The 12,318-nt window shown below is 40.4% G+C and overlaps 1 protein-coding gene across 1 annotated transcript in view; it reads left to right on the top strand.

Annotated features, from left to right (window-relative positions):
* The window catches only part of cdh13 (cadherin 13, H-cadherin (heart)), a 795,802-nt gene that overhangs the window by 338,101 nt on the left and 445,383 nt on the right, over nt 1-12,318 (top strand). The window contains exons 5-6 of the mRNA XM_061917999.1: nt 8,290-8,295; nt 8,378-8,530. Coding sequence (XP_061773983.1) covers nt 8,290-8,295; nt 8,378-8,530 — 159 coding nt within the window. The remainder of the gene's footprint in view (nt 1-8,289; nt 8,296-8,377; nt 8,531-12,318) is intronic.

Below are 12,318 nucleotides of genomic sequence, written 5' to 3'. Positions count from 1 at the left end.
CAGATGCAGTCATCAAAAGGGCCACATCTGGCTCTAGAGCCATAGGTTCCCTTCCCCTGCTTTAACTACTCGGTATCGGATCGATACCTAAATTTGTGACATCATCCAAAAGTAATGTAAAGTATCAAACGACCGAAGAATAAGTGAGTATTACATTTTAACAGAAGTGTAGATAGAACACATTAAAAGAGAAAGTAAACAGATATTAACAGTAAATGAACAAGTTGAGTTGAGTTTGAGTTTATTTCGAACATGCACATTTTTACAGTTTGTCCCTTATAATTTTGACAAAATAATAGAATGGTAAATGACACAATGCATATTATTATTATTATTATTGCATATGTCAGCAGACTAATTTGGAGTCTTTGTTTGTTTACTTACTACTAAAAGACAACTTGTCTTGTATGTTCACTATTTTATTTAAGCACATAATTGTTATTCGATTGCAATAAGAAACATATGTTTAATGTACCCTCAGAATTTTAATTAAAATAAAGCCAGTAATGCCTTTTTTTGTGGGCCATCCTATTTAGAAAAGTACCGAAAAGTATCAAAACACATTTTGGTATCGGTACTAAAATATTGATGTCGGGACAACGCTAGTCCACACCAAAGTTCCCTCTGAGGAGTTTGCCTGCACATTTGAGCATTGCTCTCTGGTCCAAATAAAACTTAAACTCTAAACAAAGTAAACAGACAACCAATTATTCAGTGCTATTTCCATCAAGTGGTCACAACAGAGAAAACAATGATGACGTGGAGGTCTGCATCATTAATCATTTTATTGAGCAACAACTGGCCCGTAACCACACTAAAACAACATCAGCAACAAAACAATGTGGCAAAATTGGTCACTTTTTGCTACAAACACACCAAAACAAACAAACGATTTGTTGTATTGACATCATCTTTCTTTAATTTGCGTCAAAAGACCCAGTAATGCATTCATGAATTAGCGCCGGGACAGTAATTAATTTAAAATCTCTGCTCACTCCGGCGCTTACCAAAGGCATGCGGTAAATTTAGGCATGCGCTTATAAATTTGAGTGTGATGTAAGGATACATCATGAAAAGCACATTTAATAAAAAAAAACATTATTATGGTCTTACCTTTACTTATAAATGAAGTCCATGCGCCGCTCCTTCTGATCAAAAGCATCGATAACTTTTTTTTATAGAAGTCTTCCTTATCTTTCTTCAGTTTTAAAAGTCTCTCTGTCTCGATGGAGATCTTCTTTTAATTATTACCTCCTGCTTTTTATTGAAAGTCCAGTTTAGAAAAATGTTGTCACTTATTCTGCAGCTTACACCAATCTCTTGTTCTGCGAGCATCTACTCTGAACTTTCGAGCGGTTCCCTCCATACTGTTCTTTTTAGCATATTCAATAACTTGGACCTTAATTCCTACTGAATAGCTGATTATCTTCTTCCCTTTATGCGATTTTAAATTATTGAAATCAGCCTCCTTCATTTTGGAAAATGATGCTTTGACAGGTGAAGTGTCACTCGTAACGTGACGAGTTTGACCCGGTGGTAAAATGAGGCATATGCTAATTATTCAACGAAACGACTTTGACCCGGCGGTAAACCGAGGCATGCACTAATTATTTTGCCGATACAAGTTTGACTTGGCAGTAATTCTAAGCACGGTTAATTCTAAGTATGCGCTAATTATTTGGCGAAACGAGTTTGACTTGGCGGTAAAACGAGGCATGCGGTTATTTTATACCCGGCGGCAATTCAAGGAAATACAGTATATGTATATACCATACTGGTATGTATCTATCTATATCAGGGGTGTCAAACTCAAATACAGAGTGGGCCAAAATTTAAAACTGAACAAAGCCGCGGGCCAAGGTTGAACAAATTATCCTTTTAATAGGGACCCAAACAAGTTTTGCATTGAATATTGAACAAGCAAGGCTTGTATAACTTTATAGTGACATGCAAAATCGATTTTCAAATATTGTAGCATCCCGGAAGAGTTAGTGCTGCAAGGGGTTTTGGGTATTTGTTCTGTTGTGTTTATGTTTTGTTACGCTGCGGATGTTCTCCCTAAATGTGGTTGTCATTCTTGTTTGGTGTGGGTTCACAGTGTTTGTAACAGTGTTAAAGTTGTTTATACGGCCACTCTCAGTGTGACCTGTATGGCGGTTGACCAAGTATGCGTTGCATTCACTTGTTTGTTTGTAAAGTCGGCATATAGTATGTGACTGGGCCGACACAATGTTTGTATGGAGAAAAAGCGGACGGGACGACAGGTTGTAGAGGACGTTGAATGTAGTGCCAATGATGTTGTTTGGGTGGAAATCGAGAGAAATTCGGGAGAATGGTTGCCCCGGGTGATTTTCGGCAAGGGCACTGAAATTCGGGAGTCTCCCGGGAAAATCGGGAGGGTTGGTAAGTATGAGTATTAGCGGTGAATGCGGTGTTATAATACCGGGGGGCCAGCTCTAATGTTAGATTGATATCGCCTAAAGGGCCAAATTAAATCACAAGATGGGCCAAATTTGGCCCGCAGGCCAGAGTCTGACACCCATGCTATATATATATATATATATATATATATATATATATATATATATGTGTATATGTATATGTGTATGTATGTATGTATATATATGTATGTATAAGTATGTATATGTGTATATATATATATATATATATATGTGTGTGTGTGTATATGTATGTATATATGTGTATATATATATGTATAAGTATGTGTATATATATATGTATAAGTATGTGTATATATATATATATGTATAAGTATGTATATGTGTATATATATATATATATATATATGTGTGTATATATATATATATATATAGATTATAAAAATACACCTTTATGCTCTGTTGCACCAAAATCAGCAGTAACTAAGAATCAAACACCTTGGCTAGTTCAATTATAAATGCTAAATTTTATTTAAATTTAAACCTTATTTGAGATTGAATGAGCTTTGTTGTTTCACAGCAATGCTCTTTGTTTTACTTGCGCATTTAAGGTAAATGGTACATATTTACCTGTGGACCATCTTGAGCATGGATACTTTATTTATTTATTTTTTTTTTTTTTCTGCGTTTGTTTTACATATCAGTGCTTGATTGTTAAACACAATAAAATACCCTTTGAGTGGTTAATTGAACATGTATTTGCAATCAGAGGTACAATAACTTGTTGCAAATCAGTGAAATGAGAAGGAGACAAATAATACCTCATTTACATAATCATGCTCGGACTTGTTAAGAAGGTAATTGTGAAAAATCAAATGCAATAACACTCAAAAACAAGAACATTGGGGGTCGGGGGGCCCACACCAATTGTCTTGCAGGGGCCCCAGAATTCCTTCGCAACACACACACGCACACACATCCATACACACTCTCATACACTTTATTTCCCATCCATCCATCCATCCATCCATCCATCCATCCATCCCAGTGAAACATAGAGTGAATACAGACCAGTCCAAAGGATGCATGTGTTGTTGCCACCACCTGTATAAGTGTTGTTGTCTAAGTGCACTGCACCATCATCTCCCACTGAGGCAGGCGTCTTGTGACCACGCCAAACTTCTCCCGACACTTTGCTTATGTTCCCGCTGAAGTTTATATGTCATTAGCTCTGTAGCACGTTCTGTCTCATTTGACAACAGCATGCGCTTTTTTGTAGTGTTGCATCCCTGCAGTTTGAGGCTGAGCCATCTGTGGATCCCAGTGGTCCATTCCTGCTTTCACTTGTCTACCCTTCCCCCGGTTTGTCTCATAACCAGCAGGCGCTGACCACTGTGGTGTTGATGTTGGTGTTTTTTGAATGTAAAACTCAGGCCGCAGGTATTAATTTGTTTTAGTAATCAAGTCCTCTATGAAAAATATTATTTTGCAGAGCGCCAATAAACCTTAAAGGCACTGCCTTTGCGTGCCGGCCCAGTCACATAAGTGAATGCAAGCACACTTGGTCAACAGCCATACAGGTCACACTGAAGGTGGCCGTTTAAACAACTTTAACACTGTTACAAACATGCGCCACACTGTGAACTGTCGTGGAAATTTCTTAAAGACGATCCTTTAGTGACAAATAGCTTTAAAATGATTTATTAAAGTAACAAACAAATAATAACAAGCTTTGCAAAGTGAGACCAAACCAGAACAACACATCCGTTCGTTCCAGCTTCTTCTAAGTCCTTTAGAATTTGACATGACAATTATACATTCTCAGAAGTCCCACCCTCCATGCTCATTTAAATACAGTACACCAGTGGAATGAATATCCAAAGTCCTGTGAAGAAGGAGAGGGTGTCGTTTGCCCAGAAGGGGGGGGTCACTCAGGAAAGGGGAACAACTTAGCTCTGTTGGGGGTCAAGAATAAATGACACACATGCCCAGGTCAACTAAAGTCCACATGTTACATCAAAGACACAGGAGACAGAGCTTGATCAGATAATAGATCTCTTGCTAAGTGTCACATTCCCGAGCCCAATAAACAACTTTTGGTACCCAGTTCCAAGAACATCATCTATTAAAACGAGTACAAGTAATTTTGCTATCACAGAACCCACACCAAACAAGAATGACAAACACATTTCGGGAGAACATGTGCACCGTAATACAAACACAACGGAACAAATACCCAGAACCCATTGCAGCACTGACTCTTCCGGGACGCTACAATTTACACTCCCACTACAATATACACTCCCATTGTTATTCTAAAGTTAACCAATAATAAATATAACACTTCTTACCATTAATGCAACTTCTTGAACAGGTGCGGTAGAAAACAAATGGTTGGATTAAAATGCATGAGAATGTTTTATTATTTGAACGTCATTTTTAACACTGTGATTACCAACGGAATTATTCATGACTTATCGTGTTAAGCAATGTCAGCTAAGATTTATCTGAGAGCCAGATGCAGTCATCAAAAGAGCCACATCTGGCTCTAGAGCCATAGGTTCCCTACCCCTGCCTTAAACAATGTAACATCCATCCATCGATCCATCCATTTCTACCGCTTGTCCCTTTCGGGGTCACGGGGACAACGTAACAAGGTTCTCCCAAATAAATAAACTCAAGTTATGGAAACAAAAATACCAACAAATTTTGTTAATCAAGTCACATGCCTCAAAACAGCAGCTTGGAATTTGGGACATGCTCTCCCTGAGAGAGCATGAGGAGGTTGAGGGGGCGGGGTTGAGTTGTGGGGGTGTAGGGGGTAGCGGGGGGGTGAATAGTGTAGAGAGAGTTAGTGCCGCAAGGTGTTCTGAGTATTTGTTGTACTGTGTTTATGTTGTGTTGCGGTATGGATGTTCTCCCGAAATGTTTGTCATTCTTGTTTGGTGTGGGTTCACAGTGTGGCGCATATTTGTAACAGTGTTAAAGTTGTTTATACGGCCACCCTCAGTGTGACCTGTATGGCTGTTGACCAAGTATGCCTTGCATTCGCTTGTGTGTGTGAAGAGTCGCAAATGATATGCGATTGGGCCGGCATGCAAAGGCAGTGCCTTAGGGACGGCGTGGCGCAGTGGAAGAGTGGCCGTGCGCAACCCGAGGGTCACTGGTTCAAATCCTACCTAGTACCAACCTCGTCACGTCCGTTGTGTCCTGAGCAAGACACTTCACCCTTGCTCCTGATGGGTGCTGGTTGGCGCCTTGCATGGCAGCTCCCTCCATCAGTGTGTGAATGGGTAAATGTGGAAGTAGTGTCAAAGCGCTTTGAGTACCTTGAAGGTAGAAAAGCGCTATACAAGTACAACCCATTTATCATTTAAGGTTTATTGGCGCTCTGTACTTCTCCCAATGTCCGTGTACCACTACGTACAGTCACTTCCGGTATGACTTTAATGGGGGCGTTTTGGACATGTTGGGCATCCGGGACTCGAATCCAGGTGTGGGCCTTTTATAAAGTAATACGTTTTACTCTTTGAAACCAATACCAATAATTTCCGATATTACATTTTAAAGCATTTATCGGCCGATAATATCGGACTTCCGATATTATCGGATATGTCAACATGTGACCTTTCTGGAACTGAGAAACGGAAGGAATTCATTGTTTCTTTGAGAACAAATCTTGTAGCGTTGTCATTTCACTCGCAGTCAGGGAAAACCATCCAGATTAGAAGACTTGGGTTAGAGCGAGTCTATTTATTTTCCTCCAATTCATCATAGATTGCCTTGCAGAGCAGATGGCATTTCCTAGATGTTTCCCAGTTTGTGATTTAGCGTGAAATCCCAAACAGTCTGAGTGCCCAGAGTTACGCCGCATCCTAACAATCATTTGCGGCAGCTTCACGGTACTTTGAACGCCTGCCAGCATCTTCCAATGTGTCGATACAGCAGGGCGACTGATACTCCGAACGGCAGATGTCCTGTCATCAAGACTCTGAATATGTAGATATCTTGAACTTCGCTTCTCCCAAGAGTGTGTCGTGTTTCAGGCAACAACAGTTCTGTCAGGGCAGGCAGGTTTCCCTTCAACCCGGGATCTTGTCAATTCTATTAAGAGGCCAGTTGATAACTTCCATTGTTTGGATTTTGGAGAGCAGTGGAAAAAGAGATTACAAGAAATTTATGACAAGACAAAACAAACGAATGTTAAAAGTGTTCTTTTCATCAGCTACACTACACACTATATTGCCAAAAGTATTTGGCCACCTGCCTTTACTCACCATCCCATGGAATCGTCCAAAATGTTTTGGTATCCTGGAGCATTCAAAGTTTCTTTACCTGGAACCAAGGGGACAAGCTCCATAATTCCTGTCACGTTCGTCTGGCGACCTTGAAATTTAGACTCGTCAATAAGATTGCCAGACGGAAAAGCATGATTTATCAGTCCAGAGAACTTGTCTCCACTGCTCTAGAGTCCAGTGGCGACGTGCTTTACACCACTGCATCCCACGCTTTGCATTGGACTTGGTGATGTATGGCTTAGGTGCAGGAGCTCGGCCATGAAAACCCATCCCATGATGCTCTCTGCGTACAGTACGTGGGCTAATTGGAAGGTCACATGAAGTTTGAAACTCTGTGCAGAAAGTCTTTAGACTATGTCCTTTCTGTCAGTTCACGTGGCCTACTGCTTGGTGGCTGAGTTGCTGTTGTTCCCAAACTCTTCACGTTTCTTATAATAAAGTTGACTTTGGAATATTTAGAAGCAAGACAATTCCACGACTGGACTTGTTGCACAGGTGGCATCCTAAGACGGTTCCACCTTGGAAATGACTGAGAACGGCCCATTCTTTCAGAAATGTTTGTAGAAACAGTCTCCTTGCCTAAGTGCTTGATTCTATACACCTGATTCTCATCATTTGGATGGGTGGCCAAATACTTTTGGCAATATAGTGTATAATCGGCAGAAAAAGCGATCTCATTGTGATATAAAGACAGTGTTACTTGATTATTGTCGTGAAATCCCTGAAGTGGGGACATAATTTAATTTTATGATTTCAGTGACTATTATATGCATTTAAAGTGTTCACAACCCCTCCACACATCTTTCACACACACTTATAAGCACTTCCAGTGCTCTAAAAACACTTCATGAAACCTACATAATGTTAACAATACATTCAAATTAGTAGTCAAATCACAATGCACTCAATGGTGCTTTAAAATCTGCACTAAGTCCAAAGTGAGTGTCCAGCAAAGCGAGGAGGGAACATTGTAGCGAACATCCCGACTTCAAAGCTTTTATTATTGATCATGTTGTACTGCATTGTAATCTTTTGTTATGTAATTGTGTGATGTTTGTTTTTTGCCTGGACCCCAAGAAGAATAGTCTCCACTGCGGTGTAGACTATTGGGGATCCTTAATAAACTAAACAAACTATCACTGCCGCCCTAATGTGCAGGCATCACATGAAAAGGACAAAGCCTTGTGGAGTTCCAGCCATCCATTTTCTACCGCTTATTCCCTTTTTGGGGTTTCGGGGCCTATCTCCGCTACAATCGGGCGGAAGGCGGCGTACACCCTGAACAAGTCGCCACCTCATCGCAGGCCTGGTGGAGTTAATGCGTTCAATTCCCACTGACCTGGATACTGATTTTCAAACCTCACCAATGATGGCTGGAACTCCTTTGAGGCATTTTTTTTTCTTTCCAGAACATGATGGTTGAATTCCCCAAAAATGTTGACTATTTAACTTTGAAAGTCTCACTGATTTTTACAATCTGAAATTTGAATTCATGATTTGTACTCAAAATCTAACATGTTTTTTCCCCCCTTTTCTTTCAAATTGCATCTTCGTCTTCCTGGCCGACCTTTGATGGTGCTGGCAAAAAATAGTCTCATGTGAGTAACATTTGCATTCTACATTCTAGAAATCCCTCAAAATTGCCAAATTTACAGTTGTTTCGGTGGTATTTGCTTCCAGGTAATTTCAACAGAGAAGTCTTGGGACCATATTTTCCGACTGACAGGCCATGGAGCTGACCAGGATCCTAGGGGTCTCTTCACCATTGACATCGACACAGGAGACGTGTCAGTCACCCGCTCACTGGACCGGGAGGTCATCGATTCCTACCAGGTTAGCAATTCTCTTCTTGTGCAAAATGCAGTTGGACAAAACCCCAAACCATTGAAAATGGCACGTTGTGTAAAACTTAAATAAAAACAGAACACAAGGATTTGCAAATCCTTTTCAACTTATATTCAATTGAATAGACAGCAAAGAAAAGACATTTAAGGGGGAACATTATCACCAAACCTATGCAAGCGTCAATATATACCTTGATGGTGCAGAAAAAAGACCATGTATTTTTTTAACCGATTTCCGAACTCTAAATGGGTCAATTTTGGCAAATTAAACGCCTTTCTGTTTATCAGTCTTTTAGTGATGACATCAGAACGTGACGTCACCGAGGTAACACACCCACCATTTTCATTTTCACATTACAAACACCGGGTCTCAGCTCTGTTATTTTACGATTTTTTGACTATTTTTTGGAACCTTGGAGACATCATGCCTGGTGGGTGTGTTGTCGGAGGGTGTAACAACACTAACAGGGAGGGATTCAAGTTGCACCACTGGCAAGAAATCTGCCGCCAGACCCCCATTGAATGTACCAGAGTGTCTCCACATTTTACCGGCGATGCTAAGACAGACATGGCACAGAGATGTATGGATAACCTGCAGATGCATTTGCAACGATAGTCAACGAAATCACAAAGGTGAGTTTTGTTGATGTTGTTGACTTATGTGCTAATCAGACATATTTGGTCCCGGCATGACTGCCAGCTAATCGATGCTAACATGCTATGCTAATTGATGCTAACATGCTATTTACGCTAGCTGTATGTACATTTGAAACTAGATACCCACATTTAATGCGAAACAAACACTTACCAATCGACGGATTTAAATTGCTCCAGTGTCACAAGATGCGAAAGTCCTGATCGTTTGGTCCGCACATTTTACCGGCGATGCTAATAAGGCAGCCATGCTATGGGCCACTTCATTAGGTACACCCACGCTATGGCCGAATAGCGTCAATAGATTCGCTCAATAGCTTCAATTTGGTTTTCGCTATCTGCCTCCATACTCCGACCATCTGTTTCAATACATGCGTAATCTGTTGAATCGCTTAAACCGCTGAAATCCGAGTCTGAATCCGAGCTAATGTCGCTATATCTTGCTGTGGTAACCGCCATGTTGTTTGTATTGGCAGCACTGTATGACGTCACAGGGAAATGGATAGTGGTTTCGAAGATAGCGAAAGTAAGGCATTTTAAAGCTTTATTTAGGGATATTCCGGGACCGGTAAAATTTTGAAAAAAACTTCAAACAATCCAACAAGCCACTGGGAACTAAGTTTTATTGTTTTTAACCCTTTTGAAATTGTGATAATGTTCCCCTTTAATGTTCAAACTGAGGAACTTATTTATTTGGGGTAAATATTCATTAACTTACAATTTAATGGCATAGGGCATTTTTACCACTGTGTTACATGGCTTTTCCTTTTAACAACACTCAGTAAACGTTTGGGAACTGAGAACAATTTTTGAAGCTTTTCAGGTGGAATTCTTTCCCATTCTTGCTTGATGTACAATTTAAGTTCTGGTATTTTAGGCTTCATGTTGAGCCACACATTTTCAATGGGGTCAAGTCTGGACTACAGGCAGGCCAGTGTAGTACCCACACTTTTACTATGAAGATACGCTCTTGTAACAGGTGGCTTGGCATTGTCTTGCTGAAATAAGCAGGGGTGTCAATGATAAGGTTGCTTGGATGGCAACATATGTTGCTTCAAAACCTGTATGTACCTTTCAGCATTAATGGTGGCTTCACACAAACACACCCCCATACCATCACAGATGCTGTGCTGGCTTTTGAACTTTGCGCCTAGAACAATCCGGATGGTTCTTCTCCTCTTTGTTACAGGAGACACGGCAGCCAGTTTCCAAAAACAATTTGAAATGTGGACTCGTCAAACCACAACACACTTTTCCACTTTGCATCAGTCCATCTTAAATGAGCTCGGGCCCAGCGAAACCGGCGGCATTTCTGGGTGTTGTTGATAAATGGCTTTGGCTTTGCATAGTAGAGTTTTAACTTGAATTTACATATGTAGCGACAATCTGTAGTTACTGACAGTGGTTTTCTGATTTAGAATCATTGTATTCGTTTTTTTTACGACTTACAAAACGTGCAAACTTCACTGGTTTTGGGATTTACACGTCACCAGTACACATAATAGTGGACAATTAAGACTATTGCTTTGCATAGTACAGTTTTAACTTGCACTTACAGATGTATTGACAAACTGCAGTTAATGACAGTGGTTTTTGAAGTGTTTCTGAGCCCATCTGGTGATATCCTTTACACACTGATGTTGCTTTTTGATGCGGTACCGCCCTAGCGGTAATAAAAGTATCAATCGATCAAAAGTCTGTAGTATCATGGCTTACGTGCAGTGATTTCTCCAGATTCTCTGAATCTTTTGATGCTATTACGGACCGTAGATGGTAAAATCCCTAAATGCTTTGCAATAGCTCGTTGAGAAATGTTGTTCTTAAACTGTTTTGACAATTTGTTCATGAATTTTTGTTCACAAAGTGGTGACCCTGGCTCCATCAGTATTTCATGGAAGCTGCTTTTGTACCCAATCATGGCACACATCTGTTCCCAATTAGCCTTCGCCCCTGTGGGATGTTCCAAATAAGTGTTTGATGAGCATGCATCAACTTTCTCAGTCTTTTTTGCCACTTGTACCAGCTTTTTTGAAACATGTTCCAGGCATCAAATTCCAAATGAGCTAATAATTGTAAAACATAACAAAGATGTTCAGTTTGAACGGTAAGTATCTAGTCTTTGCGGTCTATTTAATTGAATATGAGTTGAAAAGGATTTGCAAATAATTGTATTCTGTTTTTACTCACGATTTACACAACGTGCCAACTTCATTGGTTTGGTATATATTATATTAATGAATAATGTATGCCCTTTTTTTTCCCTCTGTCATGATTTTTTTTTTATTATTTTGGGTCCAAAGTGTGAGAGGAAAGAAGGAATATTTAAGTATTCCAGTTGATCTATCACCTTTTTTCTAAGTTTGCAAGCCAATCTTTTGATCAGGCTTACACTTTTACTTGTCTCCCTGCTCGGCAATCAGTGTTTTTTGCCTAAAAATTCAGTCCTATAATGTTGAAAACACCTAATGGTGACTACAGGATACCAGCTTGAAATGGAATTAGAACATTTGGAGACGCCATTACCCGGCCCATCAGCAGCAACTCTCCTGTGGTTGTACTCCACCTGCTATTTCATGAATATTTCACATTTAGCAGATGTCGTAAAACCAAGTTAGGTTGCACGCAACATTAATGCTTCACATTCAGGGCTGTCAGCATTAGTGAATTAATGCGGATTAATCCATCATCATTATTAATCTGGTTAAAAATGCTAATGCAATTAACCTACCTGCAGCACATCATTATTCCACATCCCTGTCCAAAGCAGTGTTAGTGTTGCTCCTGCACCTTCATGCACAAGCTCAAGCCAATTATGGGCCTCCAAATTTGACTGTGGGATGCAATTATTGGTGTGCACAGCTGTCAATCACAGACGGCTCTGCTTGGTGTAGCGACTGAGTACTGTCTGTCTCGACCGCGATGTGTGTCATGCTGCTCTGAGCGGGGCGCAAACACAGGTTGCCGGTGTGAGAGGCGAGCGTGCTGACTACTGAGTTTGAAACACAGGCAATCTGGCAGATCACCAGCACTATTCTAGAAGTTGACTGGCCTCTGTTAGAATCGCACAGATGCAGGCCTTGAATTTACTTTTTAAAGTCAAGGCAAGTGTTGCCTCAAAGGAGG

Source organism: Nerophis ophidion, linkage group LG12, assembly GCF_033978795.1.
Source record: "Nerophis ophidion isolate RoL-2023_Sa linkage group LG12, RoL_Noph_v1.0, whole genome shotgun sequence".
Taxonomy (NCBI): Eukaryota; Metazoa; Chordata; class Actinopteri; order Syngnathiformes; family Syngnathidae; genus Nerophis; species Nerophis ophidion.
Note: the sequence above shows the minus strand (reverse complement) of the source record. Positions and strands in the feature narration are given on the sequence as shown.